This window comes from Aquarana catesbeiana, linkage group LG04 (genome assembly GCF_042186555.1).
Source record: "Aquarana catesbeiana isolate 2022-GZ linkage group LG04, ASM4218655v1, whole genome shotgun sequence".
NCBI lineage: Eukaryota > Metazoa > Chordata > Amphibia > Anura > Ranidae > Aquarana > Aquarana catesbeiana.
In genome coordinates this window covers 69,668,300-69,686,914 of record NC_133327.1, presented here as the reverse complement: position 1 = coordinate 69,686,914, position 18,615 = coordinate 69,668,300, and the positions used below count along the sequence as shown (strand labels likewise).

Below are 18,615 nucleotides of genomic sequence, written 5' to 3'. Positions count from 1 at the left end.
TGTAGGCACACAAACATTAGCATGGAAAGGCTCACCTATTTTGCAAAGAACATTTTCTTGTTTTGATGGTCCTAACTTGACTTAGAAAATTGTAACAACGTCTAAATAGGCTTATAGAGATGACTGCATTCCTACCGGTGAATAGTAAAATATGTGTGGCTTTATAAGGAAAGTCGCCTCTTGCTTGTTACCTGCAGCCCTACGCCTACTGTGGCTAATGGTAAATCCGGAACTGCTACAAAGGATCTTGGGGAAAGCAACTTTTAAAAAGTGGATTTTGATGGACATTGTATTTAATTGAAGGCAGATCTGGTAAAGAAGAATGTTCTAGAGGGTGGGGGGTGCATTAGAAATATCTTGTAGCCATGCATCACGTGAGACTAGGATGATAAATTAGGAGGTTAGGATGAGTAAGGGAGCTGAGTTGGAGTTTTGAGACTATATTTGCATATGGGGTCAGGAAATATTTGGGGAATAGGTTGTGAAGCATTTTGGGCAACTTGAGTTCTGTTATTGATTGGAAGCTACTTTGCAGATCTACAGTGGAGGCAGCAAATGAGGAGTGGTGAGAGAACAATGGAAATCTCCAGGCTGCCCATAGACCTCTATGGCCAGGCACAGCGCAGGGGAAAGTATTACTCTAGGCAAACGACTAAATGCTCAGTTTAGAATCTATATACATGAGTATTTCTACTTCTGCCCATCCAGACAACACTGCCACCAAGCACGGCCAGAAGGATTGCATTCTTTTTCTCTGTTTACAGTTAGCGCCGGTTCACATTAGAAGCGGCACGACTTGCAGGTCGCCTCACCGAGGCGACCTGCACACGACTGCCGCGGCGACTTGCAAGACGACTTCTGTATAGACGTCTATGCAAGTCGCCCCCAAAGTAGTACAGGAACCTTTCTTCTAAGTCGGAGCGACTTGCGTCGCTCCGATTAGAACAGTTCCATTGTACAGAACGGGAGGCGACTTGTCAGGCGGCTAGGTCGCCTGACAAGTCGCCCCCGTGTGAACCGGCTCTTAAAGCGGAACCAAACCCATCCATTTAACTGGTTTCCAAAATAGTTACATTCAAGCAGGGCTTTTTTTCAGGGGGAACTTGGTGGAACTGAGTTCCACCACCTCTGGCTCAGACCTTTGGTGCCTGCTTACCAAAATCACTTGTAAACACAGAAGTCTGGTTTCTGTGTTCACAAGTGACAGCTCTGCACTCTGTATGTAATGCAATCCTGGCATTTAATGCCCCTTTAAGACCCTCCTGCTGTTTTCGTGAAATTTGACTGAACACACCCACTATTTGATGTGATTTGGAGAGTGTCTGTAGGGGGAGGGGATTAGTGGGGCCGTGGTTAAGTTTCAGCACCTATTTTTTGAGAAAAAAAACCCTGCATTCAAGGCATGCCATGATTGATAATTGTCACGGTTGTTAGTACTCTCAACCTGACTGCCAAGTTGTCAAATGGCTGGTGTCATAACTGATAACATGTGCAGCACCAGGACAACTGCAGATCAAACAGGCTAAGGTGGCAGTTTCCTTGGCACCAATGCTTCTGCTTTAAGAGGCATTGGTGACACCACCCTACCCCTAACCTGTGATTGGATAATGAAGGGGCAGCAGTATACTGTGCAGGCCATTTCTCTGTTCCCTCTGCTTTCTCCTCCTGTCACCAAGGTTCTTTATAGCATATGTGGATGCATAACACCTAATAATAATAATTAATTAAATATAAATAATTTAATGATTCATTTCTGAACGAATATAGAGTTGCATTAGTATGTGTTTTTTATATCTGCCTTTAGTTCATCTTTAGCTCTTTAGGAACCAGATGAAAGCCTGCTGTGTACAGCTGTGATGGCCGAGTGGTTAAGGCGTTGGACTCGAAATCCAATAGGGTTTCCCTGCGCAGGTTCAAATCCTGCTCACAGCGATCAAATTTTAATAAAAGATTCAGTTTAATGGAATCATTGAAAATGCTAAATTGTTGAAAATGTAACAATTACAAGCACCAAGGTTCTATAATAAATTTCTGAAGAAACCTATTAGGGGGAATGCATAAAAAAAAAAAAAGAAGGGCGGGGGATATCCTTTATGACCTCATTCTGTTTGTGATCCAATAAAGGTGTTTACTGATGTCATCAGTGCGTGGCTTCAATTTCACCAGAACTAGCGTCCCCACTGGAAAATTTCCACTCTATTCCTGTTCTAGTGACACCCCAAAATTTGGGATTTTCTTTCACTTTCATTCTCAGTGATAACAGTAAACAGGACAAGTAGAGAAGATGAAACTCCCCAATGGGGGCACAGGCAGTAATAAAACCTGACCAGTGTTCTAATCCCTCTCCACTCATCCAAAACTAAAAAGAAAAGTTTTTTTCTCCACTTACACTTTTTAAGTCATGGAAATGCTGCTTATATGTAAGACATCTCTCAGGAAGTGCGAGTTGAAAGAGCAGACCATTATACAGATCTACTTGACAGCTGAAAGTGTAATCATTTTCTGCCGTCTCCCTAGCTCATTTTACAAGAGCTTTTTGAATTGCTGCCACATTATCTAAGAAGCAAAAGGGGATAAAAATGCAAGTGAACTCCTGACATCGTGTAGGATAAATCTTCATCGAGCGTGTATTAACCGTACATCTTTACAGTCACCAAGCTAATCAAATCAAATGTCATTGACCGCAAAACTAATTTAGCGCTCCAGTGACGTATCAGTGATCTGCGTACTGTACTGGAAGCAGCTGCCATCTTGTAATCATTTGCCCACAGAGCATTCATCTTGAAAGCTTCTGGTCTTGCAGGGGGGCTAAGAGAAGACTGTAAGTGCAGATGCATTTATAATTGAGTGCTGCAGCACATATTTGTTTTTTAACGGGAGGCCATAGTTCTACTTTAACTTTAACAGAGAAAAATCAGATATGTGGTCCTGCCAGACAGGACTGTGTGGTGTGGCTGAGCTGTGTAAAGTCCAGCACAGAGGTATCACTGTCACACTATCAAAGAAATTGCCATTTCGGGGCCTTTGGGGTCTTTTTTTTTCGTTTTGTTTATAGTATTGATATTCCTATTGAACACTTTCCTGGATAAGGCTTTAGGAGTAACGGGCGCTGCAGCAACAACCATCTGGAACTGGAAACATCACAAACGAAATGCACATATTCGCCAGCCCACCACTGATCGCCGATTACATTCCAAATTTTTTTGAAGAATGATCACATCACAGAAGACATAGTGCAATGTTTCAGAGCCATGCAGGACCCCTTCCTGATGAAGGGGCCCTGCGTGGGTCAGAAACTATGCACACAGGGGGTTATTTACTAAAGGCAAATCCACTTTGCACTGCAAGTGCAAACTACAAGTACAAAGTGCACTTGAAATTGCACTGAAATTAGAAGGGACATGCAAGGAAAATAAAAAACAGCATTTTAGCTTGCACATGATTGGATGAAAAAATCAGCAGAGCTTCCCCTCATTTCAGATCTACCCCTCAGATTTACAGCGACTGCAATTCCAAGTGCACTGTGCAAAGTGGATTTGTAAATAACCCCCTACGTCTACTGTGATGTGATCATTCTTGAATAAAGATTTGGACATAATTAACGATTCATGGTGTGCTAGCGAATATGTGTATTTGATTTTTTTTATTTTTGTGTGTTTATATTGCAAAAAAAAACCCAGTGGTGATCAAATACCACCAAAAGAAAACTCTGTTTGTTTAAAAAAAATTATATATGTTTCACTTGCGTACAGTGTTACATGACCATGCAATTGTCAGTTAAAGTAGCTCAGTGCTCAATAGCAAAAAACGGCCTCTTGGACCTCTTTTCCTAGTTGCAGCAAGTGAAGGCAGCCAGGCTACCGATGATGTTACCAATCCTGTAGCCTCTTGGGAGATGTTAGTACCCCAGGAGGCTGCAGGACCAGGGGACACGTCATTCTGGTCTAGGCCAGCATGGCGGCCAGAGGGGCCCAGACAAAATGTTTTTTTTTTTAAAAGACACACAAAAAAAAAAAAAAAATTGCAGGGAGGAGCTAGACAGAACTGAATCTCTTTTGGGAGTTAAGTTGCTCTTTCATATCAGACAAACTTGCAAGAATGACTTATAGCAAGCATTCAGAATCCTTTACAGTCACACAGCATATCAGCCATTGTCAGTATAACATATTCTAGTATATGGCAAGCAGCATCTGATTGGTTGCTCTCACTTAGCGGTCTTCTTGAACTAGTTTCTAAATAAGCGGCATTATCAATTCTTCACACGAGGAAGGTTCAATTACTGCAGAGGAGCTTGATGATTGGGAAGGTACTGCTTCACCCCACGAGCCAGACCAAAGGCTCCTTTTAAGTAGAAGGCTTAGGCGAGCCAATTAACAGAGGGATACGAGAGACATCATGTTGTACTATTTTAACAGATCTGATGAGTTCCACTGAATAAAATGTTTAAGTAAAATAACAGTTTATCCCTGTATAGTTGCTGTTGGATAGCTGCCTCATTGATTTACAAGGAGGGAGAGGGAAAGGTCAGATGTGTTCATGGAGAGGCTGTGGACTGAGCGCAGACGTGCTGGGAATGCCGTGCCTTGGCTAATTTCAGAAAACAGCATTGTTTTGGCTTGCTGATATTACAGGAAGCATAGATTGGATTGAACAAGTCATTTGGAAAAAGCAAAAAATAGAATGAGTAGGTGACTGCACCCTAAGTATGCAGGCCACATGTAAACAGATGGGTTTATGGACCTCTTAGGAGAAAAAAGAAGCTGATATGAGCACTCCACTGGCAGACTGGGTGAAGTGCTTTTATTGATCCTTTAAGTGAAAGAGAGGGCAGAGGCTAAATTCACAATATGAAATCTGTTTGTGTGAAGTGTCCTACCAGCCAGTTTTAAATTGCAAACCATAGAAATACAGAAAGGAGCGTCAGACCAAAACCAAATGAAAGAGACCATAAGAATTTTAATTGTTGGTAAAAAAAAAGTAATATAAAAACATCCAACACGTTTCAGGGGCAGCATCGCTCCCTCTTCCCAGGACTGCCATCCTCCATTACTGCTCAGCGCTGCTGTCGAGTTGTTATGTGGGGAGTTCTAACATAGATCTGTGAAGTTACTGTTTTTTCTGAGTCCTTCCAAGTTTTATCTTGTGCTGAGCACTGGTGATAGGGGAGTGGTGATTCCACCCAAAATACATTACATTTTTTACCAACAATTAAAATGATCCTGAGCTCTTTCCTCCAGTTTTGGTCTGGTGCTCCAGTCTATATTTCTAAGATTTGAGCTACTGTTGGCTGGGTAGGAGCCGCCTCGCCAGAGCTATTGAGCTTTGTTTGAAGGTTTTCTTCGTTTGACAACACATGCAAGTTCCCTGCTCCTCTTTGAGTACGTTATCCTGGAGTTTTACATTTCAGACATCCCTGCTAGACAACACTGTGACCTCATCTTTTGTTTGCCGCAGTTAAAGCCATACAGTCTGATCAGGGACTACCCCAGCTTGTGATTGGATAGTAAAGAAGCAGCAAAATACTGATGGTTGACAATGCTGACCCTTGCTCTCCTAATCTGAATTATGCAGCAAAGAAAACTACAAGAGAATTATTTAAAATACAATTAAGGATTTTTCAAAGACCACCTCACTGTTTTGTTTTGTTTTTTTAAAAGCCAGTGGAGTGCAAAACACACCCAAAAACTTCCACCGGGTGCCAAAAAAGTGCACACACATAAAGAGTGACACACAAAAACGTGCAATGGGTGTTACACTGATCCTCCACTAGGGAAGGACCTTACCCTGTTCCCCCGGGGTGTTAGGCCCCAGATGGGGACTGAGGTACTTCACATGGGACCATCTGGCCGAAACCAGACGGACTCCCGTTCTCTGGAAGGTCTGCCGAAACAGATCCACCCAAGCACTAGGTGGGACTCCCCCGAAGGGAGACCCCATGAGAGAGGGCAAACCAAGCCAGAAGGCCTATGTCCTCCCCCTCCCAAGACTTTCAGAGTAGGCCCGAGGACCCACACTCTACTAATCACACTGTGACAAATGTGACAACACCAAACAAAAAAATACAAAAAAGTGACGCACACAGGGGTAAATAAAAAGAAAATGGGGAGAAGGAAGATAAGGAGAAGTGAAAGTGGTCATTGTGCAATACAATGACCGGCCCTTCGGCCAGGAATAAAAATTTTCCCTGGTCCTACCCAAAAGACTCGGCCCTAGAGGCAGGTGCGGAAAACGTGTGTTGTGGTGAAGTGACCTTGGTGCCATAAATCAACTGCCTGAACACTGTGACTGTACGGCACCCCTGAACTGCCACTTCAGGGGCACATTCACCACTGGCTTTTCGTACAACCCTGACCAACAACCCAGACCATCACAGCCCCTACTCCACACAGGAAGGACTGAAATTCTGGGAGCTCAGGGAGAGCCCTTTACCATCAGGCTCAACCTTTGCTCCCATCCCTCCCTCCTAATTACACTCAAGAGATACTAACCAATCCCCCCCCCCCCCCCGAAGGAGGAGCCGGTGTTCTCTCCCAAGAAACTGTACGGAGCTAGGACTTCTCCAATCCAGGCCAGAAGGCCAGGGACCCGACCCAGTGGTTCTCCATCCCCACCAGAAGGCTTCCCTTTCGGCTACGAACCGCTCCACGTTACCTTTACACCAACAGGTTTTGCATAGCCTCTGCCATCCCTGATACCACCTCGCTGTAGATCAGGGACAGAAGCAAGTGCCACCTCCTGGCAACTGATAAGAACAGATACCAACTCACTGGTTTATGTATCTAAACTAAACTAAAATCTCAACAATCTTATTAGCTCTCACAAGTTCTCTTCTATAAACTACAGAACATGTACCCCTCTATGTTATGGAGATGAAGAGAGGAGGAGGTGTTTTTAGTCCACATCAGGAGAACAGCCTAGGGTGACAACGCTGCTTCTCCATAGATGCAGTACAGTAAGAGTGGGTTGTCACCCAAGGACAGGAAGGCTGTTATTGGCAGGATTATCAGGTGAAAATAAAGGCAAGAAGCCTGAAAAAAAAAAACAAGAGTAGTCACCACATTTAAGTACTCATAAATTGCAACATAATAACCTCTTGTAGATGTACAAGCATATGTGTGGTGGCAAGGAAGGAGGACCTTAATGCCCACACGCCTCACAGGGACGTCCATGGATGGCTGAGGTTTTTGTACTGAGAGAGCCCTCCAAGCACAGTGATGGAGCTGTCATGATAGGGAGCTGGTGGGACGTGCTCCCAATCAAGTGACTACTGTGAAAGCCAATCAGAGTGGTCATGTGATCAGGAAGTCCATCCCACCCCCCAGGTGTACAGGCCCACTTTAAGGGACACAGAGGCTTGATGGGAAGGGTTTACATTTTTAATGTATTTTAAATATGCTTTAAGACCCTTACTGAAAATACACTGTGGTTTCCATTCAAGCATCCCTTCAGGTGGCACAGAAGAAAACAATTTTCCAGCACTTAAGCAATAATTGTCTTCTAATAAAGAAAAATCATAACATTTTTCTAAAATTTAAAAATCTATTCCTCTGCGGCTAGCTCAGCACCTTTTCCATTTCGTTCTCCATTTATAATCTAAATACATATTTGCGTTGTCACCTGCACTCATTCTCACAAGTTCTGCCTTGTGCCATGTCACTTTATTAATCTTTGTCAGACAGGTCAATAGTTTTAAGTTCACCATGTCATCTTAATTCCCACTCCTGTCGGTTATATTTAAAGCCAGTGCCTCGCCGGAGTTTCTCATTCTGTGATAAACAGACTCTAAAAATCACTCATGTAGACACTCTATGTATTGTGTAAGCGATGGTTAATAAAGCATGAAGGTAGAAAAAGGAGACAAGAATCACATGGAGGTGCAATTGTCTTATTGGCAATTTTGTGATTAAAGGAAAGGATGCTGCAGTATGAAATGACAATAACAATTCTTTGTTACATGACTAAATCAAACAATACACATTAATCTTCTGAAACAATGAGCTATAGAATGTTTCAAAATGTAATGCATATATAAGGAGGTAAGTGGTAAAGTTGCAAAATTTTAGATTTATTAGGAACATAAACACAGGAGGTCCAGCTATACTTCCCAACATGGTAAGATGGGAAAGAGGTTTATACCTTATAGCAGGGATATGCAATTAGTGGACCTCCAGCTGTTACAAAACTACAAGTCCCATCATCCCTCTGCCTCTGGGTGTCATGCTTGTGTCTGTCAGAGTCTTTCTATGCCTCATGGGACTTGTAGTTCTGCAACAGCTGGAGGTCCGCTAATTGCATATCCCTGCCTTATAGCATGAAGTACTAGTTAGGAGTGTGTCTATGGGAATGTTTGACTATTCTTCCAGAAGCGCATTTGTGAGGTCAGGACGAGAAGGCCTAGCTCACGGTCTCCGCTCTAATTCGTCCCAAAGGTGTTCTATCGGGTTGAGGTCAGGACTCTGTGCAGGCCAGTTAAGTTTCTCCACCCCAAACTTGCTCATCCATGTCTTTATGGACCTTGTCTTGTGCACTGGCCCAGTTCATTTGGTGGAGGGGGGATTATGGTGTGGGGTTGTTTTTCAGGGGTTGGGCTTGGCCTCTTAGTTCCAGCGAAGGGAACTCTTAAGACGTCCAGCATACCAAGACATTTTGGGGAATTTCATGCTCCCAACTATGTGGGAACAGTTTGGGGATGATGGCCCCTTCCCATTCCAACATGACTGCTTAAGAGTGCACAAAGCAAGGTCCATAAAGACATTAATGAGCGAGTTTGGGGTGGAGGAACTTGACTGGCCTGCACAGAGTCCTGACCTCAACCCGATAGAACGCATTTGGGATGAATTCGTGCAGAGACTGCGAGCCAGGCCTTCTCATCCAACATCAGCGCCTGACCTCACAAATGCACTTCTGGAAGAATGGTTAAACATTCCCATAGACACACTCCTAAACCTTGTGGACAGCCTTCCCAGAAGAGTTGAAGCTGTTATAGCTGCAAAGGGTGGGCCAACTCAATATTGAACCCTACAGACTAAGACTGGGTTACGTTTAAAGTTCATATGCGTGTAAAAGCAGGTGTCCCAATACTTTTGACGATATAGTGTATGTAGGTAAAGGAAAGGTTCCTGCCACACCTCTAATAATGCGCACTGTGAGGATTAATGTGAAAAAAAGTGATTGACTTAAAGAGTAACTCCATTTTTGTTATAGTAATTACAAATGTAATATAGCACACTTGCTACACAAGCCATGTTGTAATAAAATGTTATGAAATTCTACCTTTCCTCTTCAATCTGCAATGCTGTGATTTTCTGTAAAATTCAATGTAATATGACATTGTAGACGTTCTTTACGCTATTAGTGTACAGTACACCCTCAGAAGTGTAACTTTCTGTTTGTGTGATTGGCTCACTGAAGTCTGCACTAAGATACAAGTCAGATTTTTAGGCACCCCTGCAACAGGAATGTCAGTTTTAGTGCGATACACCCCAAGGGTTAAATACTTCTAGAGGCGTACAGACACCACATTTTTCTCATTAAAATACTAATAGCAATTTAGAATACTAACAGCAACCTATGGCATGCCTTGTTGTAGGTTGATATGCTTTTTGTTAAGACTATAGGCAGCCATGCCAAAAGCCATGGCACAGGTACATTCCACAGTTGTCACCGTCAGAACAATGACATGCAGCCTTACATGCCTGTAGGAAGGAAGTGGCCCCATAGAGGCCAATGGTTATTAGCAGCGCTGAGGTGCAAAAAAAAAAAAAAAAAAAAAGTGAAATCAGCTTTTTTTTTTTCAAACAAAATACATCCTTCCCTGGTGCATGCTGTGGTTAATGCTGACGCCTGAAATATACTGTAGCATACATTAATTAAAATGTAGTAACTACTACTATTACTAATAAAATGGATATCTAAGCCCAATGCTTTTTAAGAGTTACTATAGTACTGCATGCCTTTCTCATCCCCTTTTACCCCAGAGGGACCCTGGAATTTTCAATTTTCAAATTTTTACTTTTCAAGTCTCCCCTGCTAAAATTCAATTCAGGGGTCGGTGGGAAAATGCCCCGCTTACAATGATGATCAGAATGCCACCCTTACTGACAGCGAAAAAGATTGATATCATACTGTTGACTCTTCCAGTTGGCAATGGACCTGGATTTATTCAAGTACCATCAGATAGGAGATCAATAGAACCCCTAGCAATCTCTGGAGGAACCCTAGCATTTCAAGGAACCTTGGTTGAAAATGTCTAGTATAGAGCAGTACTCCCAGTTTATATGCAGTGTTCAGGTTCGGTAAGACACACTATTTTAACAAGCTCTAATATATATACACCAACCTAATTTGCTTGGTTCAAGCCTGGCCCACCAACTTGTCTCCTTTGCCTCACCACTGGCCCATTATTGTAATTGGCAACCACACTGACCAATAGTGAGGCATGAGCCAGTATAAGAGGGAGGGCTTATTGGGTTCCATAGAACCCCCAGTTTGGAAATGGATGTATTATACAGGTGGCCTGTTTCTATGGCCATTGCTAACAGATTATCCTTGGGGAAAGCCAGAAGTTAAATTCTCAACAACATTACTTTAGGCAATATCAAACCTAATTTGCTCACAGCTAATATATCAACATTGGGCAAAGCTCAATGGCAGAGCTCAGCTTATACAAGAAGCAGTATGTGTTTGGGATGCGAGGTATGCATTCTACAATACCCTCCTTCATTGCAGCTATTCTTACATCAACGTAATGAACTATATTCCAGGGACAATACAGAATACAGCACTTGGAAGACTTTTGATAGTCTTGTCTCCATCCGAATGTTAACCTCCTCTTCTTTCTGGACTTGAGCAAACAATGGCCATTGCTCTTTATGTGTGAAGAGCAGGCTGAAGTCACAGCAATGGTGTTTCTGTGCATTACTGCATAGAACGTTTATTACTTTTGGCATAAATGGTCATGGAATGTGGTAACAATTAGAGAAAGAGGCAATATGACAATGTCACATGGATGTATCTATTGGTTCATGCATATATACAAGACATGTTTAAAAGGCTTGCTCCTAGAGTACAATAGAAGCTTTTGAAGTTCTCTAACCTTGCAAGTCTGGCATTTTCTTCCTAGATATCCATTAAAGATGGAATACACATAAATGTGAACTGTTTAAGTTAATGTACATACTGTGCTCCTATATATATACACCAATCAGCCATAATAATATGACCATCCACCTAATATTAAGTAGGTTCCCCTTTTTGCTACCAAAACAGCCCTGACACATTGAGGCATGGACTCCACTAGACCTCTGAAGCTATACTGTTGCATCAGTAGAAGATCCTTTAAGCCTTTGCCATCTTGCCCTCTTCCCATCCTGGTGCTACCTCTTCCCCAGGTATATGACGCACTTGCACCTGGCCATCCATATGATGTAAAAGAAAACATGATTCATCAGACTGACCACCTCCTTCCATTGCTGTGTGGTCCAGTTCTGATGCTCACACGCCCATTGTAGCTGTGGACATGGATCAGCATTGGCACCCTAACCGGTCTGCGGCTACACAACCCCGTACACAACAAACTGCACTGTGTGTTCTGACACGTTTATATAAGAACCAGCATTACCTTTTTCAGAAATATGAGCTACAGTAGCTCTTCTATTGGATCAGACTACACAGCCAGCCTTTGCTCCCCACATGCTTTAATGAACCTTGGCTACCCATGGTCCTGTCACCGGTAAATTTGGTTTCCTTCTTTGGACCACTTTTGGTAGGTCCTGACCACTGAAGATCAGGAACATCCCACAAAAGCTGCAGTTTTGGATATGCTCTGGAAATGCCCAGTCCTCAAGCCATTGCAATTTAACCCTTGTCAAAGTTACTCAAATTTTGACACTTGCCCATTTTTTTCTGCTTTTAAAACATCAACTTCAGGGACAAAATATTCACTTGCTGCCTAATACATCCCACCAACTTTTAGATGCCATTGCATTGAGATAATCAATGTCATTCACTTTAACTGTCAGTGGTCATAAGATTATGGCTGATTGCCATACATTTCTAATAAAAATAAGAATAAAAAAAAATAAAATAAGACCTGAAGAATAGGCACAGCCAGCTGTCAGCTGGTATTGTTGACTTTCTGCAGCAGATCTTCCCCCCAGAGCCCTCAGACCTGCTCATCTGAAAAGTGCAAATGTCAACGGTTGTGAAGATCAGTGCCAAGGCATTCACATGAGACATCCCAATAGACACACAGAAGGGGGAAGCTCCCTAGAGGGACCAGTAGCAAAGGGAAGGAGCAGTAAAGACCTGACAAAGTTTCCAACCTTCTCAGCTATGTCCTAAATTATAATTTTTGGACAGAGATACACTTTAAAGTAGTTGGTTATGATTCTTGTGTTGTTTCAGAAATGCTGTAATAACTGCTAACAATAACAATTGTGTGCCTTTTAGGTATGATACAATTATCAACCAGTGGGAGACGGTAGCGGCTCTTCCGAAACCGGTTCACTCTGCGGCAGCCACTGTGTGTGGAGGGAAGATCTACGTTTTTGGAGGAGTGAATGAAGCGGGCAGGGCAGCGGGGGTCCTGCAGTCCTATGTGCCTCAGACCAATACCTGGAGTTTTATTGAATCACCAATGATCGGTAAGACAAGAGAACATGTACAATGCAGAGTTCAATGATTGGGTAAACAGATGTGACCTGTAGGCCAAGTACATTGTTACAGCATGTAGAGTGTACATTATCCCTTATGTTTCAAAACTTTCTATGGAAAGCTGTAGAGATTTCCTGATGCAATGTTTATAGCTAAATGTGTGGCAGCATTTCCCATGGTGGAGCATATACACTACTCCTGCTTTAAAGTAAAGTATCATAAATGTTAATGAAGACTTAAAACAACCGTGTCTCTAATCTTTAGTCTTTATGCACACTGATATTTAAAAATTCTGCTTTTAGGGGAGTCTGCCTCTTTTATTTCTGCCTCTAAACCCCCCTCCATGTTAGCCTATGTGTCCATGCACACATAGATTTTAGAGGCAGGGGCATTTAGATGCCGAAAAAAAAAGATTGTACATCCAGTAGCAGCAGCGTTTTGGAAGAAAATATACTTGATGCATCTAAATGTGTCTAAACGCAGATGCATAAAGCACTTGAGCATTTATTCATTTCAATAGGCCAAAATAAATGAATATACTTGGCCTACAGGTCAAATGAATATTTTGGCCAATGAAATAAATTATTGCCCAAGCAATTTTTACACACATCAAGTGTTTTTTTCTGCCAAAACGCTGCTGCCAGGAGGAAAGATGTTTAGGAGAGCTGGGCAAACACCCTGTGTGCGGGGGGCCTTTATCTTGATGAATTCTAACCCCAATCGCCAACACTATGTTAATGGCTTAAATGGGGAAATTATATTTTCCTTATATACAGTATACTGTATAACCAAAATTATACGATTCTGTGCTGGGATCAGTGTCAAAACCTATTGAAATCTGCACAGAAATCAAGTACTCAAACACACAGTATTTTTTTAGCAGGAGAGGGTCAGAAGCTTTGTTGGTTTTTGTTTATATCTATATTACTGTTAGGAATATTTTGTCTCATTATCTCTTTTGATTTAAAAAATATATATTTTTAAGTCCACTATAGTCAATGCTTTAATAGAACCCTTGACAGAAAAATGCAGAGCGATGCCTGTATTGCATTTTTGGATGCCAGGGGTAATGTGGAGTTGCAGTTGTGGTTGGTGTACACCGGGCACCTAGGATTTGGGGTACCCATTGGAACAAACATGTGAAGGTATCTACATTCTCTTAAAAAGGACAGATAAAACTATACTGGCTGAAAACTAGATCATGTTATCTTTGAGAGAAGTGCAGCAGTGAGGCACAGCTGGTAACTCTTATGCAGACAGCTTACTGATTCCAAAAGCTATTAGAGGTCACTTGGCCATCCCGACCCTTTGGCATTTTCTAAAACTCAGTTCTGGAAGAATTGACCCATCAGTGTAGAAAATGAGTGATTGGAATAAACACTGCAAATACCTCTGTGAATACTTGGGTCCAGATACATTGTAAGTGCAGGACCCCTTTTTCATCAACAAGCCGTTGTACAAGTCCCATCCTGAATAGAAAAATAAGCAGCAGCGGACTTCTAATGAGATGTTATCCTCAGGAGTATTAACACCATGTAATAAACCCACGGCCAGCCTGAGATGTTCTCTCTTTGTAAGACAAATCACAGCGGGGACTTTTTTGTTAATCAACCTGCAGTCATCTGTATTCCTTTTTACCTGAAACCAAAAAGTACTTAAGAATTTCCATAACAAAAGCACAGTTAGTTTGACAACGGTGAGGATAAGTGTTTTGTCAGGCGTGGTGCAGTTTGGTAATGAAAAACAAATCTGAGCATAAGCTTTTCTCACAGCACTCAGTATATACTCAAAACAAATTTTAGAATACGGCTTCATTGTAAACAGACAAAAAGCATGAGTCTTCAAAATATTGTGGACACCTAACAATGAATGTTATTCTCAGGGGCCAGAAGTTGCCTAATAGAAAAAATAGATGAAAGCATGTCACCAACAGTACTATGTGGTGGCAACCGCACAATGAAAGTTTAGGTGGTACAAATACTGGACATTAAATGGTGATGAGTAATGGATTCTAAGGGCCCACAAAATGAAATTACTGGTTGGTTTATAGAAACAAGACATTTTTACAGCATTCATTGTAAAAGTTGAGGGATCAGAAAATATTTGAGTTTTGATCCTGAAAGCTGCTTGCTAAGGCTAGGTAGGCCAAGGAAACTAAACAGGGAGGAATTGGTACCCCCAAACAGTTCAATAGACCTTTCCACATTTATTGGGCATTGAGATGCTTCATGCCAATCTAAATTTTGTATCCGCGCTAGGCATTATTATTATTCAGGATATATATAGCGCCAACAGTTTGTGCAGTGCTTTATAACATGAGGGTAGAGAGTACAGTTAAAGATACAATTCAATACAGGAGGAATCAGAAGGTCCTGTTTGTTAGAGCTTACAATCTAGGAGGGAGGGTCAAGTGATACAAAAAGTAATAGCTGTGGGGAATGGGCTGATGGAGAAAATAAAAGTACAATTGTTAGGTGGGGGCAGAATAGGCTTCTCTGAAGAGATGAGTTTTCAGGGATCATCTAAAAGCAAACAGAGTAGGAGATAGTCAAACAGATTCAGGTAGGGAGTTCCATAGGATGGGAGAGGCTCGGGAAAACACCTGAAGGCGAGCATGGGAGGAGGTGACAAGGGAGCTAGAGAGCAGGAGGTCATGGGAGGTATAAAGAGAATGATTTGGTTGGTATTTTTAGACCAGGTTAGAGATGTAGGTGGGGGCTGAGTTGTGGATGGCTTTGTAAGTTGTTGCTAGTATTTTGAATTCAATTAATTGGGTGAGCGGAAGCCAGTGGAGGGATTAATAGAGAGGGGTAGCAGACACTGAACGGTTGGTGAGGTGGATGAGCCTGGCAGAAACATTCATTATCAACAGAATGGCAGATAGCCTATGTAAAAGTAATCCAATGCGGAGGGAGTTGCAGTAGTCGAGGCAAGAGATGACCAGAGAGTGAATTAGAAGCTTAGTGGTGTCATTGGTTAGGAAGGGGCGTAGGTTGAGGCAGCAAATTTTGGACAGGGATTGGATGTGGAACTGAAAGGATAGCATTTACATCACCGCCTTAGGGTCCTCTAACAGAAAGATAGCAACACTTTCTGAAACTGCACATCCTTCAACCATGTGAGCTTAGCCTAAGGGTAGCCATAAACCAGCCTTATCCTGAATCAAACAGCCCAAAATGATGCTCGTCACTAGAGATTTCCATACCCAATTAACGTATATACTCGAGTATAAGCCAAGTTTTTCAGCACATTTTTTTTGTGTTAATTGAATTCAAAATACTAGCAACAACTTACAAAGCCATCCACAACTCAGCCCCCACCTACATCTCTAACCTGGTCTAAAAATACCAACCAAATCATTCTCTTTATACCTCCCATGACCTCCTGCTCTCTAGCTCCCTTGTCACCTCCTCCCATGCTCGCCTTCAGGTGTTTTCCCGAGCCTCTCCCATCCTATGGAACTCCCTACCTGAATCTGTCTGACTATCTCCTACTCTGTTTGCTTTTAGATGATCCCTGAAAACTCATCTCTTCAGAGAAGCCTATTCTGCCCCCACCTAACAATTGTACTTTTATTTTCTCCATCAGCCCATTCCCCACAGCTATTACTTTTTGTATCACTTGACCCTCCCTCCTAGATTGTAAGCTCTAACAAACAGGACCTTCTGATTCCTCCTGTATTGAATTGTATCTTTAACTGTACTCTCTACCCTCATGTTATAAAGCACTGCACAAACTGTTGGCGCTATATATATCCTGAATAATAATAATGCCTAGCGCGGATACAAAATTTAGATTGGCATGAAGCATCTCAATGCCCAATAAATGTGGAAAGGTCTATTGAACTGTTTGGGGGTACCAATTCCTCCCTGTTTAGTTTCCTTGGCCTACCTAGCCTTAGCAAGCAGCTTTCAGGATCAAAACTCAAATATTTTCTGATCCCTCAACTTTTACAATGAATGCTGTAAAAATGTCTTGTTTCTATAAACCAACCAGTAATTTCATTTTGTGGGCCCTTAGAATCCATTACTCATCACCATTTAATGTCCAGTATTTGTACCACCTAAACTTTCATTGTGCGGTTGCCACCACATAGTACTGTTGGTGACATGCTTTCATCTATTTTTTCTATTAGGCAACTTCTGGCCCCTGAGAATAACATTCGGCTTACATTCGAGTCAAGCACTTTTCTGCAGCAGAGAATGACATTTTCCGAACCGACTTTGGGGCCCCGTATCTCGGGGCCACTTGGTGCTAGGAACCCCAAATTTGGTGTGCAAATCCAGTGGAATTAACTCTACAACATATCCAAAGCTGGGGTTCCTAGCACCAAGTGGCCCTCGAGATTAGGGGCCCCAAAGTTGGTTTGGAAAATGTAAAGCACTTTTCTGCAGCAGAGAATGACATTTTCCAAACCGACTCTGGGGCCCCGTATCTTGGGGCCACTTGGAGCTAGGAACCCCAGCGTTTGATATGTTGTAGTGTTAGTTCCACTGGGTTTGCACACCAAATTTGGGATCCTAGCACCAATTGGCCCTGAGATACAGGCCCCAAAGTTGGTCAACTGTGTCCATCTGCAGCAATGTCATTTCGGGACCCTTTGGGTCCAGAGACCCCAAATTTTGGCTGCTGCTAGGGGGCATCTAGGAACCCTTAACTACCGAGTTTGAAGTTCGAGGGACCTATGGCTGCAAATGGGCACAGTGAGGCATGCAAATGGGCACAGCGGGGCTGCAAATAGGCATTGTTGACCCTCTTTTCCACTTACAGAAGCTGCGCATTTCTCACCCTAGGCTTATACTCGAGTCAATAAGTTTTCCCAGTTTTTTTGTGGTAAAATTAGGTGCCTCGGCTTATATTCGGGTCGGCTTATACTCGAGACTATGCGGTAGGTGCACTGTCCCCTTAAAATTACCACCTCATATCAGTGCATTCAAGGAATCAAGTACAAGGAAAATGCGTTATGAATAATAAATAAACAATTCATGAGCAAATTTCATGAAAAATAAATACGTTTGTTCATTGATATCAAAAAATAAATAAAGGAAAGAATGTACAAAACTGCTGCTAGAAATCATAAACAACAAACGTGCTATGTGCAACAAAAGTGACTTGTGCCATAAATAACTAAAAGTTCATATTGAAAATTCATCCAAATCTTATTAACCAAAGTGGATCTTCTGCTGATTATTGACAGCTACTTCAGTGTACCTCCACCAACCCAGTGAGCATAAACCTTGCTTACCTGAGACCAAGGCCTCATAAAACAATCCAAACACATTTGATTATTGCCGCTCGGTACACCACAACAGCCAGACTCGTAATAGAGGTGCACATAAAAGATAAAGAGCTCTATAGTGCATTACCCAATAATGCTCTTATTTATTAAAAAAAATCACACCTACAATAAACATGAAACAGTGAGCAACAATCATCCAGCAAAAAGATGTACGCACCACTTCGCACTACGGCCGTGCGTGATGACGTCACTGCCAAGACTCTGTTCCAACGCATTTCACACAATAGCGTCCTCAGGGGATAGCAGAATTAGAGATTTATAAAGTTGTCAAAACTGGCTTATCTTTTCTTCTTCTCAATAAAAAAAGGTATTTGTTCAAATGACTCTTGTTAAGATAATAAGAAAATAATATCTCCACCAATCTCTTCTGTGCTGAAGAGAAACCACCACCTGAATCTTCTGCATCCCACACTTTCAGGACTGTTATATGCCTAGTCCCCCGCTGCTCTCTCTGGTTCCCCTCACTGACCCCTTTCGCAGATTTTTTATGTGAACCTTGTTAGTGTAAAATTTAGTTTAAAAAAAAGCTTTTAAAAGACTATAAATCCCCTTTAATTAAAACACACTTAAAACTTCCGTCCATCTAATACAATTTCCATGAAACTATGGTAATAATCCTCAGTGACATGTAATATTTTAAAGGTAAAAAAAAAAATGACAGA

The 18,615-nt window shown here is 42.0% G+C and overlaps 1 protein-coding gene and 1 non-coding gene across 2 annotated transcripts in view; both read left to right on the top strand.

Moving 5' to 3' along the window:
- Positions 1 to 18,615, top strand: part of KLHL29 (kelch like family member 29) — a 1,311,461-nt gene that overhangs the window by 1,204,771 nt on the left and 88,075 nt on the right. Inside the window, exon 14 of the mRNA XM_073625329.1 lies at positions 12,451 to 12,644. Within this exon, the coding sequence (XP_073481430.1) occupies positions 12,451 to 12,644 (194 nt within the window). The remainder of the gene's footprint in view (positions 1 to 12,450; positions 12,645 to 18,615) is intronic.
- On the top strand, positions 1,851 to 1,932 carry TRNAS-CGA (transfer RNA serine (anticodon CGA)). The gene has a single exon. It is a non-coding gene; the product is annotated as a tRNA-Ser (tRNA).